Genomic DNA, 27,706 nt, shown 5'->3' on the forward strand with positions numbered 1-27,706 from the left:
TTTGCTGCGTTGCACTGCGCGTGCGCGCGCCTCCTTTTGCGTCACTCGACCGCGCCCAGGCTCTCCTCGGCTACTTACAGCTCTAGGTCCCGGCGGCGGTCGCGGGTCATCCGGGGCAGGCTCCCCTCGGCGCTCCCCCATGGAGGAGGCGGCGCGCACGGCTGCAGCCCTGGATGCTCTCACCTACTGGACAGCGTCTAAGGCACTGGCCGCGCGAGCTCAAGAAGGGGCGGCCCGTGCGGCCTGTGTGGGCGTGTGAGCGGAGGTGACCAGGGCCAGGTAGTGGAGGGGACCATGGGCGGCCTCCAGTTGGGGTGAGGTCGCCAGTTTTTAATTTTTTCTTTCAAGCAAGGGCGAAGGGGCTGTGGTCGAATCTGCTGGTCTTGGGTTGGCAGAGGCCCTTCAGGGGCGCCTTTTTCTTCCCTGGGAACACGTGTGTTGTGAAATGGAAGGGCTTTTCCTCTTATCCTGCCTCAAGGAATCCCACTGCGAATTGGGTTTCTATTAAATCCTATGGAAATCTGGCTTGACCCTGTCGGGGCACCAGTTCATTCAGCTCATTCACATAGTTTTCGTTTTGTTGTGAGTTTTAGATTGTTTCAGCTGCTGCGGAGATATTAACTGACCGTTGAACAAGTTTTAGAAGTCAGCCGTTGGACATGACTTTTAATTTCCTAACTTTTATAAAGTCATTTAATCCCTCCTTCCTTTTCATAAAAACTCTATATACGTTTAGTTTTGTTTTTGTGTCTCTTTAATTTGTTCACTAGGTTTTTCAATTCGTTTAATACAAGACTACGTTTTCTGTTTTTAGAAATTCTCTATAAACCATATACCTAGGTAGTACTTTTTTATTTATTTATTTATTTATTTTTTAGTAGTAAAAGTAAGATGGGAGAGTAGAGATCTTTGTTTCATTGCAGTAAGCTATCTGTTGAAGTACTATGTTGTTTATGCTTGGTTGAGTAGGTTTCATGTTGGTAAGTAAAAAGTATGGAGGCTAGTAGCCAAATTTTTGAAACTGTTTGGTAACTGTTCAGTCCTTTTGCTTACTTATGTATTTTCTTCTTTCCAGGCCGGAGCTACTCTACCAGGGTTTAAAACTTTAAATGAGAATAAAGAGTATTATTTACAAGGAAATGAGAGTGAATAAGTCATCTCTGACCTCTTCCAGCCTTTTTTTTCATAAGAGAGACCATATTAAACTTACATGTAAGTTAAAATTTTAATTTATAACTGATGTTGCTAAATTAGGATTGGAGATTTAGGTTGTGCAGTATTTATAAGTACTGTTTTTAAAAATAATTAGCGGGAAGCCGGGTTGCTTAGTCGGTTAAGTTGGCTGACTTTGCTTAGGTCGTGATCTCACCGTTGGAGAGTTTGAGCCCTGCATCGGGCTCTGTGCTGACAGCTCAGAACCTGGAGCCTGCTTCAGATTCTGTCTCTCGCTCTCTCTGCTCTTCCCCCGCTCGCTCTCACTCTCTTAAAAATAAACATTAAAGAAAACTTTTTAAAAATAATTAGCAAAGTAAGAGATTGGAAAAGTTAAATCAGTGGAAACCAAACAGAAGTAAAGATTAAGAACTCTAATATTAGTTTTCATTCAGTGTGGGCAGCCCATATAGAAGTAGAGTCTAGGAGACACTTAGGTTCCATTTCAGACTGTATAACTTTCTGTGTGGTCCTCTGCATGTGATTTAACCCCTTGGAGGTTTGGTTTCTTTAGTTGTAAGGTGGGGATAAAGATACCTTCTTCTCATTGTATGTATTAGAAATAATGTGTATCAGTTACCTGGAACAGTCTTCATAGGTGTTCAGTAAGTAGTAGCTATTACTATTTAGAGGGAAATGATAAAAAAGAATTACACTTGTTTTCAGGATATTTCTTTTATATAAAAATACCCTGCTATGGTATCTTGCCTACCCTTGTTCACTCAGTATCAGCCACAGTGGCCTTTCTTTTCCTGGAAAGCTGCATAACAGTTCATACCTCCATGCCTTTGCATTTTTTCTCAGCTTTGTTCTTTTCCTGTCTCTTTCAGGGCTTTACTCAGTGTTATCTTCTCCACTGGGCCTCTTAACCAAACTAGTTCAAATAGAATCCCCTCAACCCAACTCCTCAATGCCCTTAACCATAGTATTTACCACCTTCCAATATAATATTATTATTTTTTTTAATTGTCTTGCCCTACCTCCAACACAAGGTAAATTCCATGAGGGCAGGGTTTTGGTCTGTTTTATTCACTGCTATATTCCCATTCCTAGAACATAGTATATATTCATGTCAATGTTTGTTGGTTGAGTAAATGAGATAAGCACCTGTCCACAAGAAGCCACCATGAAGGGGATGTAAGTCGTATACATAAGTAACCATAATATAGGCTAGAAAAGTGTCGAAAGAGAAGTGTAGGTTTAAAGGCCAAGGAATTCAGAAAAGATTGATTTCTCTGGTTTGTGGAATTCAAGCAGGGCTTCATTGTGGAGGTGCATTTTGAGTTTGCACCTTAAAAGACGAAAAGGAAGGGGCGCCTGGGTGGCTCAGTAGGTTAAGCGTCCAACCTCGGCTCAGGTCATGATCTCACGGTTCGTGAGTTCGAGCTCTGCGTCAGGCTCTGTGCTGACAGCTTAGAGCCTGGAGCCTGCTTCAGATTCTGTGTCTCCCTCTCTGCCTCTCCCCTGCTCATGCTCTCTCTCTCTCTAAAAAATAAAATAAACATTAAAAATAAATTTTTTTTTAAGATGAAGGGAGAATATAAACAAAGGTATGGAGGAGGAGAAGGAGTAGGTAAGAATGACAGCAGTATATTGACCTCTGGTGTATCATAGGGTATGTGAATTATAGTATAGGGAAATAAGATTTAAAAGTTAGGTTGGGAACAAATGGTGAAAGGTGTTAGAGGATTACAAAATTTGAACTTCTTTTTGTAAACATTGGGTAGCCATTCTAAGGTTTTAAGCAGGAAAATGAGATAGCACAGATGTGTTTTATAGAGCAGTGTGATAGCATCATTGTTGAAGCTGAATGAGGATTGGGAGAGCCATGGAGATATGAGGCTGTATTTCACAAAGGTATACTCCATATGGTACTCTTGGCCCTTGTATCCAGTTTGGGTAATGAGGATGGTGAAGCCATGGTCAGAATACAAGGAGGAGCAGATTGGGCAGATGATGATTTACACTGACAGCCTGGTTGGAGCTGTTACTTCCTTGTGTTCCACCTCTGGGTCTAAATGGAGACTCCAGTGGGAAAGGTAAAAGGCTGGATTCTAGCACTGGTTCTGCTACCTACCCACTTCTTGAGAAGTTGCTTGACATCTCTGTACCTGTTTTCTCTTCATGGGACCCTCACCACATACCTTTCAAGGTTCTGTGAAAATGAAATGTCAAAAATGCTGTGACAAGTTTAAAGCTGTAAATGTACTTCTGTTGGTATATTTTTAAAAAGTATATGACTTTGGTAATTGTGTTGCCTACTGTTAGTCATTTTGCAAAGCAAATCTTAGTATCAGCTTATCTTATAGATGGTAGAATACTAGTCCCATCTTTTCCTGTTACTTACATGTTCTCCATATTTTAGAAGAAGGTGGACCAATTTCAAAACTTTATTTTCTTTAAGATATATTTATTTCATTTTTAACATAACTTGTATTTAATGCAAGTTAATGTTATAAATATTCGTAAAAGTAAAATCACCTTTGAAAATTAAACTTCAGAAAGAACAATTTGGAAATTCTAAGAGCCTTTAAAAGTGTGCTTAAAATTAAAATGGGTCACTTCAGATCATTTTACTCAGCTGTGGAATCCTTGAGGTCAGGGACTTGTGATCAAATCATCTTTATAACCCCAACATCTGGCATATTAGAGCTGCTCCGCATATGTTTACTGAACAGATGACCACACTATAAATAATATAACAGCTGGAGGAGAGGAGAATGGGATGGGACCTTCTACCTGGTCCCTGTCAGAGGTAGGATGGGCACATTATCACCTGAAGCTTGTCATCTCTGATTTGAGAACATAGTTGAAGTGAAACATACTAAGTTTTCTTGTTTAGCTGTCTTTAAACCTGGCCCTACTTCATAGTATACTCAAGAATAAAACAATCCATTTCAGGGGCACCTGGGTGGCTTAGTCAGTTAAGCGTCTGACCTCGGCTCAGGTCATGATCTCGCGGGTTCGTGAATTCGAGCTCCACGCCAGGCTCTGCACTGAGCATGGAGCCTGCTTAAGGTGTACTCTCTCTCTCTCCCCCTCTCCCCCTCTCCCCCTCTCCCCCTCTCCCCCTCTCCCCCTCTCCCTCTCCCCCTCTCCCTCTCCCTCCCTCTCTCTCTCTCTTTCTCTTTGTCCCTCTCACCTGCTTGTGAGTGTGCCTGCAGTCTCTCTCTAAAATAAAAAAATTAAAAAATGAGCTTTATGTAAGTGAAGTCTGAATTTGGATTTGTGAAGCTATTGGATTGGAACTATAGCTAAACCTGACTTGTTTATGGGTATCATCTATGTAGGTAACAAAGTTATATTTTATAGATTTCAGAATATTCAAACTATAAATCAGCTTGTTCAGACTTTTAAAAGGGAGGTTTGTGGACCAGAGAACTTTAGGTAGTCACTTCCTCAGTAGAATTTGAATGATAATTAAGAACAGTGCTTCATGATGATAATGGTTAAAGGAGCTGATTTTAAGTTAGGGGGTGCTTTGATGAATATTAGGTGATCCTTGTTCATTGGAATGCAGAGTGGGCTGAAGTGTGTTTGGTAGCTAGGTTTCTTTACTCCCCCCTCTTCCCAGACTTTTTACTGTTACTTTTGCATTTTCACTTACATATAATACTATCACTTCCCAGCATACTTGGACAACTTTTTACAGTTCGTAAGTTTATACACTGTAAAAACAATTGTTACATTTTAGGAAGCTGATCTAAATGATACAGCTTTATTTTTAGGGCCAATTATAATTATTCCATTCATCTATATTCACTGAGAAAACCGATATTAAGACATATTTTGAAGCTGTAGGAGCCCAGCATCTGGCAGTCTAGGGGGGAAGACTGGGTCATAAACATGGTTAATTGAATCATTTAGAGTGTGCTGGGAATACCATTAAGCACACTTTTTTTGTTGTCATAATCTTTTTATAGTCTCTCTCTATATATTTTAATGTTTATTTTCGAGAGAGAGAGACAGAGCATGAGCTAGGGAGAGAGAGGGAGACAGAATCTGAAGCAGGCTCCAGGTTCTGAGCTGTCAGCACAGAGCCCAGCGTGGGGCTCAGACTCATGAACTGCGAGATCATGACCTGAGCCAAAGATGACGCTTAACCCACTGAGCCACCGAGGCGCCCTTACAGTCTATAGAAGTAATTCTTTCTGCTAACCATTTTATTCCCAAATTTTCTGCCTCCCCCCTCCCTGCATATGTTTATGTCTCTGTACATAACTGATTGTCACAGTCCAGAATTATTCCAAAGGCAAGCTGAAGTTAAGTTGAAGTTTGGGGTTACCAATATGTGGCACATAAAGAGACCAATAGTATATTTGAAATTTGGAAATCAATAACTTTACAGATTCTTTAGCTTCTTTCTTTTCTTATGTGTCTCTGTTAAGGTGGCGACTCAACCAAGGTCATGCACCCAGCTAGAGGCAGGACTGAATCTTCCAAATTCCCTGCCTTGCACCTTTCTCAATGCATTTTCTTCCCTTAGGAGTGGCATTCAGAGGACTAGGGATACTTCTCCAAATCCTTATGAGAAAGATCAGTTCTGGAAAGGTTTCAGTTAGACAGCTAATCTCATCCGTATTGTATGTGACTGATACTTATAAAACTCAGAGCACCTCCCTGACTTGAGTGTCTTATGTTCTTTCCATGTTTCAATATTATCTTATCCTAGATTGTGGGGTGACTTTGCTTTTGGGACTTGTTAGTTGTTTCTCTCCTGACATCTCTGCAGCTCTTGAGCACTGCAACATGTGTTTTAAAAAACCTTAATATGGAACCGTCCAAACATACATAGTACATAGAGTAGAGAGAATAATACAATGAACCCCTGTCTGCCTGCCACCCATCTTTACCACTGATCCCCATTTCTGCAGACAAGTTTTGGTTTTTCAAAAATCTGACGGGAATTTTATATTTACCTGTAGTAAATCTGTTTAGGTGTGTAAGTTAGTTATCCCAGTGGCATGTAGCATTTATTTATGATCGTACTCATGGTTCATTAAGTCAGCAGGGATGACTCTGTGTTTGGCTGTGCACAGGGTGATGGCAGGGTGCAAAGGGGCAAGCAGAAATATAAAGGTCCTCTTTAGGTCTAGACTTGGAACTGGCACTCCTGTCACTTACACCTTCCCACCATTGGCCAGCATAAGCCACGGAGCCAAGCCCAAATCAATGGGTTGGGAAGGACTGTTCTTATGAAGGGTTCTGGGAACCATAATGTGACTCAACAGGCAAATCTAAACACTGGCCCCTTTGGCCCCTTTTTACCATTATTACAGAACATTATCCCCCATTATTTAACTGTCTTTTGTTTGTCTCCCATGGAAGACTAAAATTTAGCTATCACCATTTTATGCATAGAGCTTAGCATAATGCTTAATGCTTATGTTTGGTAAATACTGTTTGAGTGAATGGATAAAGCAATTGAGGGGTTAGGTGGTTAGAGTTCTGATGCTTTTGCTAAAAGCCAGAATCTCATAACCTGAACAATGGAAAAAGTTGGCTAGTGGGCAAGGGTTAATGAGTGAGGATCCTGACTGAATTGTAGATTAGTTCTGGAACTCAGTAGTTAATTTGTGGGACAAAAAATCTCAAGACCTGCCAGAAAGTTGGGCTGGCAGTAAGTTATAACTAATCATAAACCTTTTTGCTGAGTAATATCTTTCCCTCTACTTTCTGCACTTTGCTTTAGTTCATTTGTTAGCAGAGTTCATGAGTGACATTTGAAATGTCTTTGATAAGCCTCTGCTCCCTGTCTGATCTTGTGGTTTGAGCCCTCTAGGTCCATGGCCCTCATGTTCTCCAAAAAGTCCATCAGTATCACACTTGCACTGTGGCAAACATCTGTCTGTTAGAATGATCATCCTCTGCTAACAAAATAATGTGGAAGCTGTTTTCTTTCTACACACCCCCAAATAGGCTAAATAACAAATAAATAACCATCTGTTTATATCTACATAGATTTCAAAGAAGAAAGTGTATGGGTGAGAAAATTTTGAGTTTCTCTGTGTAGATTATTTAAAAAGGACATGTTGTGAAGCTGGTAAATGTATTTATGAACTAAATTTATATATTTTTATGATTTATTTTCATTCTGTAGAATATTTTTTCTTAACAGCAAAGTTTTGTTACTTTGGACTGTCAACTAAGACTGGAACCATTATTTAAATATGAAACTAGAGTTTATAAAATTAATTTAAATTTTTAAATTTAGTGTATTGTTTTTCTTTTCTTTTTTTTTTTTTCTTACTGCTTCAACAGTATTTATTTAACCTACAGATATTCCTCTACCATATTTTGCATAGATAGTACCATGCACATGGTATACAATCTCTGGCTGTCTTGCCTGTTCAGATGAGGTCTGGTTTTTTTGTTTTTTTATTTTTTAAAATTTACATCCAAACTAGTTAGCATATACTGCAACAATGATTTCAGGAGTAGAGTCCTTAGTGCCCCTTAGCCATTTAGCCCATCCCCCCTCCCACAACCCCTCCAGTAACCCTCAGTTTGTTCTCCATATTTATGAGTCTCTTCTGTTTTGTCCCCCCCCATTTTTATATTATTTTTGTTTCCCTTCCCTTATGTTCATCTGTTTTGTCTCTTAAAGTCCTCAAATGAGTGAAGTCATACGATTTTTGTCTTTCTCTGACTAATTTCACTTAGCATAATACCCTCCAGTTCTATCCATGTAGTTGCAAATGGCAAGATTTCATTCTTTTTGATTGCCAAGTAATACTCCATTGTGTGTGTGTGTGTGTGTGTGTGTGTGTGTATACATGTGGTAGATAGATAGATAGATAGATAGATATGTATCTACCACATCTTTATCCATTCATCCATTGATGGACATTTGGGCTCTTTCCATACTTTAGCTATTGATGATAGTGCTACTATAAACATTGGGGTGCATGTGTCCCTTCAAGGCAGCACACCTGTATCTCATGGATAAATGCCTAGTAGTGCAATTGCTGGGTCGTAGGGTAATTCTTTTTTTAGTTTTTTGAGGAACCTCCATACTGTTTTCCAGAGTGGCTGCACCAGCTTGCATTCCCATAATTTTTTTCAGTTTTATTGAGTTATCCCTGACATATAACATTATATTAGCTTAAGGTATACAACATAATGATTACATATATGTATATGTTGTAAAATGATCACAATAAATTCAGTTAACATTTATCACTTCACACAACTATAAATCTTTTCTTGTGATGAGAACTTTTAAGATCTTAGTTACTTTCAAATGTACAACACAGTATTTTTAACTGTAGTCACCATGCTGTACATTATACCCCCAGACTTCTTTATGTTATACCCATATCTGTCACTCCTCTATCCCTGGCTCTGGTAGCCACCAGTCTGTTCCCTGATTCCATGAGTTTGATTTTTTAGTATGGCTTTATATCATGATCCTATCTTTTGCCATAACTGGAAGAGAGATAATTACATTAGTGGTAAATTATAAATAGTAAATATATTATCAATAGTAGTAATGAAAATATTCCTTTATGAGAAGAGAAATGGAGTAAATTTTTGAGTTGCATTTGGACTATCACTATCATTCTCTGAAAATCTTGTCTTGTTTTGCATTGTTTAGATTTGAAGACTGCATAACCCTGCCTCTAGCACCAGCGGTTTCTCTGTTTTGTAATCAGTGTGATTTAAAGAACTTCAGTAACAAACGAAATGATCCAGGGGCGTGGAAAATATGACTTTTACATTGGTTTGGGATTGGCTATGAGCTCCAGCATTTTCATTGGCGGGAGTTTCATTTTGAAAAAAAAAGGTCTTCTGCGCCTTGCCAGGAAAGGCTCCATGAGAGCAGGTAGGCTATGCCCTGTGTGACTGTGAAATGATATCTGTGTATGCTTGTTTACTCAGGTTCTTGATGGTAGACGACCACATCTTAATTCCTAGTTACTATATTTGAAACTTTGAACTATGCAAGCCTTGTAAATGTTTATAGAGAATCAAACATCAGTTACTTTGTAATGAGAAAAATAAAAGTGAGACAATGTCATTAATAAGCTAGCTGTTCACTCCTATAGTTACTTTCAAAGTGGAAATAAGGACCAGTGCCCTATTAGCATCCAGTCTTATCTTAAAATTTTGGTATTTCTGCAGAGAAGGAAATAAGGGTTTATGAATAGAATCAGAATCTTACTGAAGGCAAGATCTTGGGGGATACTCGTTATGATTGAACCCCACTCTGACTTTGGCGCATTCACAACAGCATTATGTTGCATCCTGGCCGTGTTTCATCACTCAGTCTCTGCTTTAGTTCTGGGTCTGGTTCTGACCTCACAGGAAGACCTGCTTTGGTAGTAAACAAAACAAAACAAAACACCTTCTCCCTCTTTCCTGTGCCATCTTTATGGCCAGAGCTAATCAAACCATCTTAAAATAGTAGCCTCTATTAGAGGTTAGTGGGCAAAGGAGAGAGTATTGGCATATACTGCGTGAACAAGTATATTCCTCATTCTTGTCCTAAGACAGGTACTTGCAATGTCCATGATGGATATGTTTATCAAAGAGTTCATTTGCATTGGCTTTTTCTTTTGGCCAATGGCTTAAGTACCAGTTGCTTCCTGGTTTTATTATTTTTATTGGGAAGAAAGTCAAGTAGAAAAGGAGGATGAATATCCTAGCAGCCCCAGACTGTGATTAATGCTTAACTTTTATGTATGGTCAATATAAGACCCCTTTCTCCAAGGTAACTGCCTCATAAATGGGGCTAACCCACACCTATATGGCTTATCCACTTTCAGACTAATTCATTTGAAGCTGGACTACTACTTACTGGTTCATTTTCTTTACTTGGTTTATTGAAGCTGAGTTCACGAAACAAAAGAATGAAGTATGGACTGAATATAAGGATTAATTTAATTACTTCACTCAAGGAATGAGGTTTGTAGTATAGTGCAAACCTAAAAATTGTAACATTTTCATTATCCTCATCCTCTTTTCTAAGAAAATCATAAAAATATTATCTAAGAAATCATGATGGAACCTTTATTCAAAGTAATACTCATCAACAAATAAGGTGTTTTAAAATCTGTCATAGCTAATAGTTGTCATAAATTTATAAGAGTCTGATAATCTTCCCAAAAAGTGAAATATTTTTTCATTCACAGGTCAAGGTGGCCATGCATATCTTAAAGAATGGTTGTGGTGGGCTGGATTGCTGTCAAGTATGTATAGAGAACATGTCAAGAAAATATAATTGTATATTAAAATATTTGCATATACTAGTACAGCTTCATATTACTAGCACATTTTAAAATTAATTCTTCATTTTTATTTTAAAAATTTTGTAGTGTTTTTGGGGGGTTTTTTTGAGACAGAGAGTGAGTGGGGGAGGGGCAGAGAGAGACGGGAGGCACAGAATCTGAAGCAGACTCCAGATTCCAAGCTGTCAGCACAGAGCCCAATGCGGGGCTCGAACTCACAAACCACAAGATCGTGACCTGAGCCAAAGTCGAATGCTTAACTGACCGAGCCACCCAGGCACCCCTTAAATTCTTGTTTTTTAATGAACAGTACTCAAAATATGTAAAACTTAAGCCAGTAAAAGTCATTTAGCAAGCAGTTTAATAGTTTAATTTGAATGAGAAGACTTTCTTTTACTTGTCTGATTAAAACATGTTTAATATACCTGTGTTTTTTTAAATTCTCAGTTTAAGAAGATAAATTTGATAGTAAAAGATCATAGAGGGGCACATGGGTGGCTCAGTTGACTAAGCATCTGACTCTTGTTTTCAGCTCAGGTTGTGATCTCATAGTTGGTGGGATTGTTGACTCTGCTCCAACAGTGTGGAGCCTGCTTGGAATTCTCTCTGCCCCACTCCTCCTTGCGCACTCTTTCTCCCTCTCAAAATAAATAAATTAACTTAAAAAAAAAAATGTAGAAAACATCCCATTTTTAATTCCTCCCCCTTCATTGACTTTCATTCCAAATTGGAAAACAGGTATCCATTTGATAAGAGTATCCATGCTTATTTTGATGATTACCTTTAAAAAAGTGCATAGAGGGGCGCCTGGGTGGCTCAGTCGGTTAAGCGTCCGACTTTGGCTCAGGTCATGATCTCCTGGCCCGTTGAGTTCGAGCCCTGCCTCAGGCTCTATGCTGACAGCTCAGAGCCTGGAACCTGCTTCAGATTCTGTCTCCCTCTCTGCCCCTCTTCTGCTTTCTCTCTCTCGCTCTCGCTCTCTCAAAAATAAACATTTTTAAAAAGTACATAAAAAATGATATTTAAATTTTTTTTTTTTCAACGTTTTTATTTATTTTTGGTACAGAGAGAGACAGAGCATGAACGGGGGAGGGGCAGAGAGAGAGGGAGACACAGAATCGGAAACAGGCTCCAGGCTCTGAGCCATCAGCCCAGAGCCCGACGCGGGGCTCGAACTCACGGACCGCGAGATCGTGACCTGGCTGAAGTCGGACGCTCAACCGACTGCGCCACCCAGGCGCCCCTAAAAAATGATATTTAATTCACTGAGCCTTCAAAGTATTCAGGATTAAATTATGTAAATGTTCTTATAAGTTTAAGAGCAGTTGAAATAACAAAGAGACTGATCTGACTATTCATTCAACAAATGCTGATTGTTTCTTGTATGCCAGGTGTTGTAGGTGCTGGAGATAAACTGTTGAAACAAACAGAAAAATCCTTATGCACATAAGACTTAACATTCTAGATGGAAGACAAATAATAATAAACAAGATAAAGAAATTAAAATGTGTGTGTTAGTGACAAATGCTAACATTTGCTAGGAGTAAGATAGGGAAGGGATGTGAAGGATAGATGGATAAAAGATGTAAAGGAAATGAGGGGGCTAGCCATATGGATATTTGGGGGAGGAATGTTTTAAGCAGGAGGAAACAGTAAATATTAAAGCCATGAGGTGAAGCATGCCTGACCTTTTGAAGTGTGATAGCTCAGAATGATTTTTGCCCCCTGGTATTTACACTTTTGTATAATCCTCTCACACTGAATTAGTGCTGGCCCAGTGTGGTGATAGGTTGCAAAAGAAGTTGTAATGTGTGGCTTCTGAAGCCAAGTCACCAAAAGCCTGTGGCTTTGCCTTGATTGCTTGGGTTGCTTACTGAGGGAAATCCAGCCTTCAGATGACTGCAGCCACAGCTTATATCTTTGACTATAAACTTCTTGAAAAACGCTGAGTGAGAAGTACCTGTTGATCCCTTTCTGAAGTCTTGACCAATAGAAGTTACGAGAAACCATGAGATCTTGACTATTAGAAAATATGGCTTGTCTTTAAACTGCCACATTTTGGAGTGCTTTATTAATGCAGCACTGGATTATTAAAGTCTCAGTAAAGAGGCAAGAACAGCAAGAGAGTGAATGTGGGGGAAGTAGCAGGGGATAAGTTCAGGGAAGTAATGAGGGTGGGTCTTGTACATCACAGAAATGACTGACTTTAATGTGTGGGAAGTCATTGGAGACTTTTGAGCAAAGGGGTGACATGATATGCTTTAGGTTTTAATAAGGTCTCTCAGGCTGCTGTGTTGAGGAATAGACCACATAGGGGAAGAAGCAAGAAAACCGGATGGGAGGTTATTGAAATAATCAGGTAAGAGGTGGTGATGGCATGGACCCAAGGGAGTTGCAGTGAGCATGTTAAGAAGTGGTAGAATACTGGATTTTGTTTTGAAGATGAACTGATAAGATTTGCTGAAAACAATTTAAAAGGTTGGATAGAATATAAACTTGTAAAAACATGAAAGATCCAACATGTAATGAATTACCTAGCCAAGATCAGAGAAAGGCATAAAGCTCAGAATGATAAGCTGAAGACACTTCTGCTCTAGATGTAATTGCAGACTTCAGAGCAGGTAGGTAGGAGAGAGAGTGAACTTTTGAATTGGGCTAATGAGGGTCAGAGTCAGGTGCTGCTAAGAATGGAAACCAGGACAAGATTATTGTATTGGAATTATAAAAACAAATAAAAATTAACTACATGTCTTTTACAAGATGCACTTGTAAAACAAGGATATAGAATGGCTGAAAGAGAAAGATGGAAAAACACCTGAAGAAAGTTGAGATTGAAGAGTATGCTAGGTAAAATATAATTCAAAGCATAAAGATAAAAGGTTCAACTTCTCAGGAAGCTTTAACAGTTCTAACTTTATTTAATAATATAGCCTTGAAATATTAAAAGCAGAAGTTGACACAGGAACAGGGGAAATAGACAAATCCAACACCATATGGTGAAATATTATTATAACACTCTCATAGCGTAAGCAGAGTAAAATTGTTAAGACTATAGAACATTTGAAGAGCAAATTTAACAAACTTCTTGGACATGTCATTGATCTACATTGTTTTCAAGGGCATATGGAAAGAATATTTATACAAATGGACTATTTGCTAGACCATAAAGCCAGTCTTAAAGTTTTCAAAGGATTTAATGGAGTGTTTTCGTAGATCATTATAATTACCTTAGAAATCAGTAACAAAAAGAATACATAAAAATCCCTATGTGTGGAAGTTTAGAAATACACTTATGTACTCTATGGTTTAAAGAAGTCAGAATGAAAATAGAAAAGATGTTCAAATTAGAAAATAGTATGTTGGTGCCCAATGCAAAATATCGTAACTTGTGGACTATTACTGAAGTTATTAAAATTTACAGTTTTAAATAAATATAATTAAAAATAAGAAAGGTGAGGTATCTAGTTCAAGAAAAAAAGAAGAAAATGTAGAAGGAAGTAAAGAGAAGAGCTAAAATTAAATAGAAAACAAAAGGTATTAAAACCAACATTTGGATTTATGATCTAAAAGAAATTGATAAACCTTTTGTTGAAACTGATGGAGAAATAGAGAAGGCAGAATAGCTGGTAATGTAACTAGAGTTTTGTAGATACCAACAGGATGTTTGAACAGTTTTATCTCAGTAAATATAAGAACTTGGATAAAATAGGCAGATTTCTACTAACTTAGTACAATTGGGTCTATAGTTTTAAAACCTTTGCATACATTAAGTCCTGGGCCCAGATGGTTTCATTGGCAAGTTCTGTGGTCATTTTATTTATTTATTTATTTATTTATTTATTTATTTAAATTTTTTAATGTTTATTTTTGAGAGAGCGTGCAAGCAGGGGAGGGGCAGAGAGAGGAAGACACAGAATCTGAAGCAGGCTTCAGGCTCTGAGCTGTCTGCACGGAGCCCGACGTGGGGCTTGAACTCAGGGACTGCAAGATTATGACCTGAGCAGAAGTCAGATGCTTAACCAACTGAGCCACCCAGGCGCCCCTATTTTTAAAAGAAATAATTGCAATTGAGTAATTTCCTAATAATAGAAAAAACGGTATACATTCCCCTACTCTTCTTAAAAATCTAGCATAACCCTAATACCAAAATTTGACTCTGTATAAGAAAGGAAAAATAGTCTAGTCTCATTTGTGAACATATATGCAAAAATCCTAAATAAATTATGAACAAACTAGATTTATTTTAGGGGGGTAAAGTTGGCATAACTTTGGAAAACCAATCACTGTAATTAATGATATTAATAAATTCAGAAAAAGCATCATTTCAGTTTACCAAATTTTTATTCGGCAACTATTCATAACTAAAAAACCATTTCAAATAAGTCATTTCAAGACCAGTGAAACCAGAACAATCAAAATAAGCACCAAAATGAAATATTGAAGGCTTTCTTTTTGAAACTGGAAACAAACAAATGACTTCTCGTTACTCCTTCAATATCCTGAAAGAATTTCTTTTTTTTTTTTAAATTTTTTTTTTCAACGTTTATTTATTTTGGGGACAGAGAGAGACAGAGCATGAACGGGGGAGGGGCAGAGAGAGAGGGAGACACAGAATCGGAAACAGGCTCCAGGCTCTGAGCCATCAGCCCAGAGCCCGACGCGGGGCTCGAACTCACGGACCGCAAGATCGTGACCTGGCTGAAGTCGGACGCTTAACCGACTGCGCCACCCAGGCGCCCCTGAAAGAATTTCATAATAAATGCAGTAAGGCAAAGGGGTGGAAATAGAAAGAAATATATAAACTTATTATTTACTGATTGTATGATTGTGGGTATAAAAATTCCAAATTATATACAGATAAATTATAAAATTAAGATTTAGCAAAGTGGTGTTGGGTTACGAAGTCAACATACAAAACTTAGCTGTGTTTCTGTATTATCAGCAACAATTAGAAAATGAAATGTTAAAATAGTGCCATTTGCATATAATTCTTAAAAACAAGAATTATTTAATTCTAAATCTAACAAAAGATGAGAAAGATACTAATGGAAAAAATGAAATCTTATTGAGAAAAAGACAAATACAAGGATATATTATTTTCATGGAGTGAAGGATTCCTTATTGGAAAGTCAACATTCCTCTCCATAGTGACAGGTTAAGTGCTATTCCTTTTAAAACCTATGTGCTTATGTGCTACATGGTAAGTTGATTTAAAAATTTGAGGGGCGCCTGGGTGGCTCAGTCGGTTAAGCATCCGACTTCAGCTCAGGTCATGGTCTCACACTCTGTGAGTTCAAGCCCCGCGTCGGGCTCGGTGCTGACAGCTCAGAGCCTGGAGCCTGTTTCAGATTCTGTGTCTCACTCTCTCTCTGACCCTCCCCCGTTCATGCTCTCTCTCTGTCTCAAAAATAAATACATGTTAGAAAAAAAAAATTTTTTTTTGAATTTGAATGGTAATACAGAAGTCCAAGTAAAGCAGAAATACTCTTTTTTTTTTTTAATATTTATTTTTGCGAGACAGAATGTGAGCGGGGAAGGGGCAGAGAGAGAGGGAGAGACAGAATCTAAAGCAGGCTCCAGGCTCCGAGCTGTCAGCACAGACCCCGGTGCAGGGATCAAACTTAGGAACTATGAGATGATGACCTGAGCCGAAGGCTGTTTAACCGACTGAGCTACCCAGGTGCCCCTAAAGCAAAGATATTCTTAAGAAAAGGTGAAAGGATTTACTCTACTAGGTATTAAGATTTATTATGAAGCTACACTGAGTATGGTACTGTGCCAAAATACACAATAGACCAATAGAAAAGAATGGTGAACCCTAAAACCCAAAAACAGTATATTTATTGCAGAGATGATATTGAAATAGAGAAATGTGCTTTTCAGTATATATTATTGTAACAATCCATATGGAAAAAAAAAAGATTTGATTTCTACCTCCATACATAAAAACTTTAGGTGGTTTATAAACTTAAATGTGAAAGAGAACACTAAAGAATTTGAAGGATAAAGAATTTAAAGAAAGATCTCCCATATAAGAGATGGGTGAAATAGGTGAAGGGTATTCAGAGTACACTTAAGGGGTGCCTGGGTGGTTCAGTCCGTTGAGCGTCCTGGTCTTGATTTCGGCTCAGGTCATGGTCCTGGAGTTGTGGGATCAAGCTCTGTGGCTCTCTTTTCTCTCCCTCTGCCCCTCTCCCCCACTCTTGTGCTCTTTTAAAAAATAAAAAAATTTTTTTAAGGTACACTTAAAGATGAGCAGTGAATAATGTATAGAATTGTCAAATCAGTATATTGAACACCTGAAACTAACAACACTGTATGTTAACTATACTGGAATTAAAATTAAAAAATAACATTTCTCAAGCAAGTTGTAGGAAGCACTATCAAGAGTTTAAAAGAATGACAAGGCAAATTACAGAATGTGGCAAAAAAAATGGTTGTAATATTTTGCTGATTTAACTCAAAATATTACTAAATATTAAGTTGATATCTCATGGATATCAAATTGTCAACACTGTGGAAAAAAGGGTTGATATAAAACAATACAAAACTATTCCAAACAATAGCTTATCAATATTTGTTCCTTTCATGGGACTTTCTCATGTAACTTTGATTCGTGAAATGATTTCATTTACAAAGCTATTCTTTGATAATGCCTCAGCTTTTAGCTGTTGTAACTTTATTGTGATGTTTTCTTCCAGCACTTGCTTTACCTTGGATAAAAACTCTTAATTTTTTCACATTCCTCTTTTTCCAGATAGCACCTCTTTGCCACTAGTTCCATTTCACCATGTCCTTGTGACTTTCCAATATTCTGAAACTCCTCCAGTTCCAGGGCTTTTTTTTAGCACACTCTATTACATGCCTAGGGAAATTTTTATTTTTATTTTTTTTCTGGTTGTTTAGTTAACCTAGAGCAGTTTTAGGTTTAAAGCAGTATTGAGGAGAAGGGACAGAGATTTCCCATATGCTCCCAGCCCATACACATTTAGAGCCTCTCCCATTATCAGTACCCCTCATCAGAGTGGTGCACTTTCTACAGTTGATGAACCTACACTGACACATAACAATCACCCGAAGTCCATAATTTACATTAGGGTTCACTCTTGATGTACATTCTGTGGGTTTGGAGAAACGTATAACGACATACATCAACTGTTACGGTGTCATGCAGAGTAGTTTCAATTGCCCTAAAAATCAGTGAGTCTTGGGGGAGAGGGGGGTTGCAAATACATATACATTAAAACATAAAATAAGGAGCACTTGGCTGGCTCAGTTGGTTAAGCATCTGACTCTTGATTTTGGCTCAGGTCATTATCTCACAGTTCCACCTGTTGAGCTCTGTGTTGACAGCACAGAGCCTGCTTGGGAGTGTCTGTCTGTCTGTCTGTCTGTCTGTCTCTCTCTCTCTCTCAAAATAAATAAATAAAAAGAAATATCAGTGAGTCTGTTTTAAACCTTCTATTTTCCTCTTCCAAGTCCACTGGCTTCCACAGTCTCAAATAGTGGTAGGCCTTCTACTTCAGAGAGATCATAAAAGCCATTAAGAACTCCCTTCGTTTCCCACACCAAATCTGAAATCTTACCTTCTTTCTCATCCCTTTTTCTCATTACAAAGAAAAACGTCCTCCTCCTGCTTAGGCTAGCCCCTCCATCTGTGTTCTGGATTCACTCCCCTCCACCTTGTCAAAGACTCTCCTGCCTAGGGCAATTTTTAACCCACAGAAGATTTACATCCAAAATATATAAAAACTTACCTCAAATCAGTAAGAGAAAACAAATAGATTTACTGGCAGACAGGAAAAAAAAGTTGACCAGCTTCTCCATTAAAAGATTTCCTTTGTCCAACACATGAAAAGGGGAAATGCAAATTGGAAGAATAATAAAATAATCCCATTCCCCATTAACAGATTAGCAAACTTCTAAATCTGACAGTACCACCAAGTGGGACAAAGGGAGCTCTGTTACTCTACTAAGTGAAATTTGGTATAACCATTTTGGAAAACAGTAGCCATGAGTGATCTTTTTCTATAAGATCACATCCTTCCCTTGCATAAGATTCCCCAGTGGCCTTTCAATTTAGATGAAATCCTTGTCAGGACTCACAAAGGACTTGTGCCATATGGCCCTAGCTACCTCTGACTCCTGGGCTACTCTCCCCTTTCTCATTCTATTGGAGCTGTCCTGCCTTCCTTGCTGTTCAGACATGCCAGACATTGCCTTGAGTCAGAGGTTTTTTTTGCTGTACTCCCTGACTGGGACATTCTCCCCCCCGGATAGCTGCAGGTAAATATTTCACTTCAGACCAGATTGTCTAAAAGTTTCCTATCAGAGTGCCCATGTTTGGCACCACGATCCTGCCCTCAGCAGCACTCCATTCCTTTCTGTCACTTTGTTTTTCTACACTGCGTGGCTAATCACTTGACCTTTATTTTGCCTGTTTTCCCTCACAAAATGTAAATTTTAGGAGAACAATATCTTTGTTTTGCTCACTGCTGCATTTCCTGATCCTACAACAGCATCTGGAACATTGTAGGTACCTAAGGATATCCTTCGAATATAAGAGTTGGGTTTTAAAAGAAAAAGCTAGTGAAAAAGACTTGGGAGAAGTGCTTTTACACCAGTTTTAGCTGCTTTTAATTGATTTGTGTTTGTTGTCATAGGATATAGGTATCTATTAAAATTTTATTTTAAAAAATCTGTAAGCATAAATTAGGTCTCTTCCAGTTAAAATTACAGATTTGTTTCTAATTAGTTGGAACTTTAGTGTTGATAATTTACAGAAGAACCTTTATGAATAGCTGGGAGAAAATAAATTGCTAAATACAATTGAAATCGTACATAATATATATATATATATATATATATATATATATGTAGTACGTAATATATAAATAGTACATTATTATATGTGTGTGTTTGTGTGTGTGTGTGTGTGTGTGTGTGTATGACCCTTCAACAACATGGGAGTTAGTGGCACCAACCCACTGTGCAGTTGACAGTCTACAAATAACTTTTGACTCCCTAAAAACTTTACTATTAGTGTGCTATTGACCAGAAGGCTTAACCAACAACATAGTTAATTAGCATATATTTTGTATGTGATATGTATCAAACGTTGTATTCTTAATAAACTAGAGAAAATATTAAGATCATACAGAATACATCTACAGTGGTTAAAATGTACATGTAAGTGGACAAAGTTTAAACTCCTGTTCAGTTCATGGGTCAACTCTAAATGAAAATAAAATGCAGGCATTTCCATTTTGAGTGATTTGTTCCTGAGTTTCTTTTGTTGTCTATCTCCCAAGTGGGAGCAGGTGAGGTGGTCAACTTTGCTGCATATGCCTTTGCACCAGCCACCCTAGTGACTCCGTTAGGAGCTCTCAGCGTCCTAGTAAGGTAAGGACACTACATTTCATATGTAGAAACAGCAGTCGGTATTTTAGTCCATGAAGTATTCAGTACCATCTAATTATACATGCTCAGAATAATTTATATTTAAACAATCTTGAGAACTTTTTTTAAGCTGTGTATTAATTTGCTTTTAAAGGGTTATCTTTTGTGCATAGGCATGCTGTCGATTTGGGAGAGAAAATGCATCTATGCTTTTCTTGCTTGTATTCAGAACCAATGATAGTTCTACTTTTATTACAATTTTTTAAAATTTCAAGTTGGACTTGTTGGAACATTTATCATTTGAGACATGTACACTTTGATAGGTGATGGTTGGTGATAAATCAGTTTTTATACCTACTACAGAAAATCAGTGATTTGGTGCAAGATTATGTGCCTCTGAAGCCTGATTCGGGGTACTCATTTGGAGCAGTCCAAGATTTGTCCTTTTTGTTATCTTAATGCTTAGCCCCAATAGCTAATTAGCTTAGCCCCTAATAGTTGAAGTTGGATTTGGGCTACTATTCTCAAAGTTGATTAATAAGTTTTCTTTTAATTTTTCTCCCCCAAGATAGTCTGTATATATATATAAATTGATATTATATGTAAATTACATAATTTTTCAAGATACTATGTAATATATAATGATATATTATGGTACATTGTCTTTTATCCTGAATTTTCTGTATATTATACCATTATATTTATAGGTTTACATTATATATATTTTTAGATTTGGATTAAACTGGCTATAATGTATTAAAATTTGATAACTTAGGGGTACCTGGGTGGCTCAGTGGGTTAAGCATCCGACTTTGGCTCAGGTCTTGATGTCACAGCTCATGGATTTGAGCCCCGTGTTGGGCTCTGCTGACAGCTCAGAACCTGGAGCCTGCTTCGGATTCTGTGTCTTCCTCACTCTCTGCCCCTTCCCCATTCATGCTCTGTCTCTTTATCAAATAAACATCAAAAAAATTTTTAAACTTGATGATTTAATTAATAAATTATTACACGAACACATAGGAAGTATGCATCAACCAGTATGGATAAATAAAGTTGAGCCAATTTTAAGTATAAAATTTGGGTTTGGACTTATATTCTTAGGCTATAAATGCTATAAAATGCTATAAAAATGCTATAAATTTGTGCCACAGCTCCATTTATTGTAAGTTTCATATTTTCTACAGTAGAAATACGGTAACTATGCTGGTTTAGTGTATGATGAAACCAGTGTTTCTCTGGAAACTTTCATTTTAGCTTTGTCTGAAAGCCAGAATCTTTACAAGCTCACAGTGTTTTAGTTTTTTAATAACTTAAAATTCTGAGTTGTGTTGATATTTAAATATGAGAAAGTGTGATTATTTTAATGTTCCACACTCCTCTCCACCATTTTAGTGCCATTCTTTCTTCATACTTTCTAAATGAAAGACTTAATCTTCATGGGAAAATTGGATGGTTGCTAAGTATTCTAGGATCTACAGTTATGGTCATTCATGCTCCGAAAGAAGAGGAGATCGAGACTCTAAATGAAATGTCTCACAAGCTAGGAGATCCGGGTAAGAAATAATAAAAGCTGTATCAGTCTTACTAGTTTGCTTTTTTATTTAGTTTTTATTTTAACTAAAATTTTATGTGCATGTAAAGAGACAAATTGTTCTACATAGCTTATTATGAAAAATAGTGGTCATTTTCCTCCCCTATCAGCCCCTAAACCCTTGTTTATTTTGTTCTTTTAACTCCTTGTCTATAAATAACGTGCTTATATTGCTGCTAGTCTCTTTGGCTTTAGGCATCATCTGTTATATCTACTACCTGTTGTATGTACTTAGTTCTGTGTAAGTGATTTATTTATAATCACTACATAACTTTTATTCCCAGTTTAGACATATGATACATTGTGATTTCTTCTCCTTTACTAATAAGGATATTGTTTGATAACTTTTCTGTGAATATACCAGTCCATCTTGAAGCTTTTCTCCGGTGGTCTTAATTCTCCCCTCAGAAATTTCAAACACATTAGGTATTCTGCAGTTTCATCTCTTCTGGAAATCTCTGCCAGAGACTCTTTTGGCCTTAGTCTAGACTGGTATCTTGAGGGTGCTAGCACATTTGTCATTCTAGATTTTCCTTCATCAGCATTGTAGAGGATCCCCTCCACTTTCTGTTTTTTCTTGGCTCTGAATCCTGGTTTTACTCCTTCATTTTGGTTGGAGCCACTGTTGTAGGAGAGAAGAAAGGCACAGAAGAGATGAGACTTTTTGAGACTTTGTATATATAAAAATGCCTTTAATCTATGTGACCTCATTGTCTTCTCACTTCCAGTGTTGCTGCTAAGAAATCAAACACAGTTGATTCTTTATCTTTAATATGTGACCCATCTTTTATCTTTAGAAACCTTCAGGATGTCGTCTTTGCTCTTGTCATCTGAAATTTTCCACTGATGTACCTAGCTGTGGGCCAGTTTTATCCATTGTCCCAGATACTTGATGGATTTTTTTAAATCTGGAAATGTGTATCTCACTCTAGGAAATCAGTTTGTCCTTTAATTTTCTTTGTTTTCTCTTTGTGAAATTCTTATTCTTCTGTTGATTGGACTTCCTTGATTGTACCATGACTTTTCTTATATATATTTCCCTGTTTTCACCATTTTTCCTTTTAGCTCTGTGTCTGGGGAGATATCCTCAGTTTTGTCTTACAGCTCTTTGACTTTTTATTTCTGCTATTTCATGTTTAATTTCCAAGAGCTTGCTTTTATTCTTTGGTGTGTGTGTGTGCCAAAAAAACACAACACAAAATTCACCCTCTCAACATTTCACATATATGTATGGTCAACTACATGCATGGTGGTAAGCAGCAAGTCCTCAGAGAGTCCTGGTTATTTTAAAGTTTTTCTGCAAACTTCAACGTCAAGATTACTTGTGGGCTCCATTTTTTCTTTTGTTTTCAGTCATTTAGTTTTGTCTTTTAGCAGTTCCAGTTAAATGCTGGACATACAATATTAAAAAGTGTAAAGGCTCTAAATGATGTTTTATTCCTTCAGAGAGAACGTAAATTTCTTCTGTCGGGCAGATACAAGTACAGATTACTTTTAACTTAAAGTGTTGCTTCTATCTTTTTAGGGGCTGGTGTCTTTCCATTTTGCTTATATTCTTGATCAAAGTCCTTTTCTCTCAGCTGATAGCCTGGGATGTTTACTTGGACCTTCCACCTTGGTGAACTTTGAATGGCAGTGTCTGTGTTAGCATTCCAAGATTGCAGGCCTCTTCACTCAGCTCTCTTGCTTTTTCACCAGGCTGTCCACTTGGCTTCTCTAACCTAGACACGTGCAGCTTCTGTGCCTACAAATGCCTTAAGGGGAGTTGCACATAGAAATTTGGGCTCACTTGTCTTCAGTTCCTTCCTTTCTGGAATCTTGGTCCATTGTGTCCTAGCTGCTTAGGCAGCCCAAAATTCCAAGGTTTATTTTTGCCTAGTCTACTGAAACTTCCACATGCCTCAAGTCACCACTTTCTGCTGGCCTTTATGCCCATCCTTACTCCCTACTCTAGAACTGGCAGTCATTGCAAAGGAGAAAGCAGAGAGATGAGTGTGGACCTTACCTTTTTCTCCAATTTTGCCCCTTCAAGTTCTGGTTGCTTCTCTGGTATTTCACCATTGTTTTTTTCTGTTTGTTTTGGTGCCTCTCCTGGTGATCCTTGGCTGCCTTCTGAATGTCGGGCTTGTCAAATCCCCAGCAAAGTCTCCTGCTTGGCTGCCTGAGTCCTGGGAGTTGAGTGGGACAGGGGGAGTCAATGGCATAGACATTTACCTTACCCTAAAGTTCTGTGTTAGTGTGGTACCTTCATACTCAACTGGCCCAGAGTCCTCCAGTTCACTGTGGAAGGAAGAACAGTCACTCAGATGTTCAGAACTGAGCAGGGATTCTGGGATCATAATTTAATAGACTTTCAGCCAGGCCTCCTGTTTCTCAGTCTCCCCTTAACCCCACTTCCAGAGATACATTGTATCTTTGGAAAGTTCTGTGCTGCAAACTGAGTTACATTCTAGTCTTTGATCACTGCTGATGTGGGATTCAGCTTTCGTGGATATGCTTTATCAGTTATGAGTTATCTTCTGCTTTTTGGCTTCCATAATGTTACTGTCATCTCCTTTACCTGTTCTTGTTTTTGTACATTTGCTTCTTTAAGAATCCTATTACTATTTATTTATTAGCAGAGTTTAAGGAGTGACTGCTCAATTTCCTCATCTTAAAATGCAGATGATAGTATTGATATTATTGGGTAGTTGTGAGGATTAAATGAATTAATCAGTGCAAATTTCTGAGAAAAGTGCCTGGCCCATGGTGCTACACAGTTGTTTGCTAAGTTCAGTTCTCCATATTCAATGAGAACCCTGACAATACTTTTCAGATTCTCTTATTGATTTGCTGTTTACCCCAGTGTTTGTCTCTAAATATTGTCTCTAAATATTTAAAAAATTTACTCCTTTTAGGATGAACTTTATAACTGCTGTTCTTTTCAGCATCTATAAATTGTTGAGTGTTCAAGATCATCTCATAATTTCTCTCCACTGGTTTCTGATTATTTCCATTCTTGGAATTAGAGCATTCCAGTGGGTAGGAGGTAGTAAGATCTTCTAGAATAGGTGGCTGTGAATCATTCTGATGTTTCCTATAGTCTAATTATCATGGGGCCTGAGATACTATGTTAAAAATGTTAGTGGTATAACAATTTGTGAATATGAAGCACGTTATGGTGCTTCCAGTGTATACATTTAACTAAATTTTTATGAGTGTGCTTTTGCTAGGGTAGCAAAAGAAATCTAATACTTATTTTAGGGACACACCTTTTCTCCTTTGTATTGAGTTTTGGATTCTCAGGGGTTTCTTTTAATACTTACACCATTACTAAATAAGCCTTTTCTTGCCTCCTCCAGGTTTTGTGGTCTTTGCAACACTTGTGGTCATTGTGTCATTGATCTTAATCTTCGTGGTGGGACCTCGCCATGGACGGACAAACATTCTTGTGTACATAACAATCTGCTCTGTAATTGGAGCATTTTCAGTCTCCTGTGTTAAGGGCCTGGGCATTGCTATCAAAGAGCTGTTTGCTGGAAAGCCTGTGCTGCGACATCCCCTGGCCTGGGTTCTGCTGCTGAGCCTTATAGTCTGTGTAAGCACACAGATTAATTACCTGAACAGGGCTCTGGATATATTCAACACTTCCATTGTGACTCCAATATATTATGTATTCTTTACAGCATCAGTTTTAACTTGTTCAGCTATTCTTTTTAAGGAGTGGCAAGATATGCCTGTTGATGATGTCATTGGTACTTTGAGTGGCTTCTTTACAATCATTGTGGGAATATTCTTGTTGCATGCCTTTAAAGATGTCAGCTTTACTCTAGCAAGTCTCCCTGTGTCTTTTCGACAAGATGAAAAAGCAATGAATGGCAATCTGTCTAACATGTATGAAGTTCTTAGTAATAATGAAGAAAACTTAACCTGTGGAATTGAACAACACAGTGGTGAAAATGTCTCCCGAAGAAATGGAAATCTCACAGCTTTTTAAGAAAAATGTAATTAAAAGGTTAATCTATAATTGTGTTATAAAGTGAATTTGAGTATCAGAATGTGTCTGAAAAAAAACATTGTTCTCAAAAAATGTTCTCTAGAGACAATCTTTTTTAAAGTTTCACTGATTTGGACCAAGAAATTACTTTTATTATATTTACATGATGGTAGCTCACTAAAATGACCTCAGTACATGGCCAATTTCTATTAACATTGTATTATTATAGAAGTATTTTAAATTTTCCTTCACCAAAATCTAAATGCACTGACAGTTTTAAGTCTATAAAAATGCTGTATTTTTTCATTGGTGATGAAAATCTGAAATGTACATTTGTCATCCCCACTCCATCAATCCCTGACCATCTGAAGGCTTTTTGATTTAAAAAGGAACAAAATTTTCCTAATACATTATCCTGTGATTTACCTTACCTGTAAAAATGACTCCTGTTTGATGACTTAATTTTAAAATGTTAAAAGAGAAACCTAAGTTACTAAATGAAGAAAAACTAATTTACAAAAAAAAAAAAAAAAAAAAAAGAGGGTAGGAAGTTGCCTGAGGCAATGTTTCTCACACTGTGACTTACCACCACACATTTGATGGTCTTCCTATTCCTTGACGGCACCATGCTAAACCAGCGCATCCAGCGCATCCTGTGTCTGTCAGACTACAGCCTGACCAGTTTCATTCTTCACTTACTCTAATCCCTTGATACCTGGAACCTTGATTACCATTTTACATCAGCTCTTGTACTTTTCAGTATATTTTCATAATGAGTTATATTGTCATTTAGATCTAACAACTCTGGGAAATAAAGTCAAAAGACTAATTTCTTAAATTTAGTTCATGTTATAATAAAAAAAATTGAAACAGTTCTCATCTAAGTCTGAATGCTTAGAACACACTTAAGATGTTTGTAAAATATGGTTTCTTTGCACCAGATATTTTACTTAAGAGTTTGTGTAGACCACTATATATTTTGACCTTTTAAAAACATCCATGAAAAAGTGTTTATGGAAAATTTCAAATGTATGCAAAAAGGTAGAATATATAATGAACTCCATCCAGCTTCAAAACAGATCATCATAGCAATTGGCCGTATAAAAGTGACAGTTGACACTATCCACTGGGTAATAGGAAGAACACAGGCTTGTTCCCACTCTGCTGCTCCTACCCCAGGTCACACAGCTTGACCTCCACCGTGTAACCAGTCACCACAGGTGCCTCACTGTCCTTGCCTGGAGGTCGCCAGAGCCTCACTATGGTAATGGCACCAACGTCCCACACAGCTCTGCATTGGCTTTATCAGGACCGAGTTAGTCTCCCAAATTTCATGAAATAAATTTCCTTTTCGTCACCATTTTCTTATTAATCCTGTAAAGAGCCTTTGTAGACATTTTTTTTCCTAACTGCCTCTCCCATGTAATCTTAATATCACAGATACACTGTGAGAAATAGGCTCACCGACCCAATCGAAGGAGGGACATGGAGACTTGGAGCATCTGAAGCAAGGCTTTAATCAACGTCCTTTCAAGAGCAAGTGTCTGACCGAAAGGCACACTGAGGGCACTTACAGCAGACGATTTATGAAAATAAATTGCCTAAGGAGTTGCAGACACTTTCAGTCCCTCCTCCCTTTGTTCTTTGGCACATGCAGCCTGCGAAACAGAGAGGGGAAGAACCAGGAAGTGAAGCGTCTAAAGGTTTGGGACTCCATTGTGGTGGGTGGAGGGGGTGTGGGTTGTAAATATCCAATAGGTTGTACCTGCAACTATACATAAATAAAGCACAGCTCTTATTTGGTATTTCTGAAGAAGAATCCTCTCCCTTCTCACAATCCCTCTTCTAAGTTGATTCCATTTTCATTTATATTTCCTTTATGTTTGAAGTCACAAACATACTCAGCAAGTGTTGGCTCTCCTCACAGGTTTATCTTCCAATAATAACAGGTTATTTTAGCCATAAGGCACAGAAATTTGTAAGATTCTGGTCAGCCCCCCTATCTTTCCTCCTGTTCCTTCCAACTTACTGGCTTGATAGCTCTAGGAGCTGGATTGTCCAATTCCTGAGGGAAACCTGAAGTGGAGTAGGTAGTGTCTGTTACATTCTTAAAAGGAACCTTACGCCTGAGGAGGTTTGCTGTGGTCAGATGCTCCCAGCATTGTTCCAAAGTATGTTTTCCCCTACCCAGGCACCTTGGGTCCTAACCTTTCCCTCTCTGTGTACTGAATCCTTTTTTTTCCTATCATATTCCCCCTTTGAACATGTGACTCCACACTGCCATTAGGAATTGGGACA

At 37.9% G+C, this 27,706-nt stretch overlaps 1 protein-coding gene across 2 annotated transcripts; it reads left to right on the top strand.

The window, feature by feature from the left end:
• Positions 1-26,282, top strand: NIPA2 (NIPA magnesium transporter 2). Of its 2 annotated transcripts, none has more exons than XM_045448947.1 (7): positions 1-279; positions 1,076-1,212; positions 8,810-9,037; positions 10,347-10,403; positions 19,754-19,844; positions 21,234-21,394; positions 24,774-26,282. In XM_045448947.1, exons 3-7 carry the CDS (start codon positions 8,899-8,901, stop codon positions 25,406-25,408), a joined length of 1,083 nt encoding a protein of 360 aa, XP_045304903.1. In that variant the 5' UTR covers positions 1-279; positions 1,076-1,212; positions 8,810-8,898; the 3' UTR covers positions 25,409-26,282. The 2 variants fall into 2 exon arrangements, with proteins under 2 accessions (XP_045304903.1, XP_045304904.1); XM_045448948.1 differs by having other exon boundaries at positions 37-314.
• The last annotated feature ends 1,424 nt before the right edge of the window (positions 26,283-27,706 follow it).

Source organism: Leopardus geoffroyi, chromosome B3 (assembly GCF_018350155.1).
Source record: "Leopardus geoffroyi isolate Oge1 chromosome B3, O.geoffroyi_Oge1_pat1.0, whole genome shotgun sequence".
Classification (NCBI taxonomy): Eukaryota; Metazoa; Chordata; class Mammalia; order Carnivora; family Felidae; genus Leopardus; species Leopardus geoffroyi.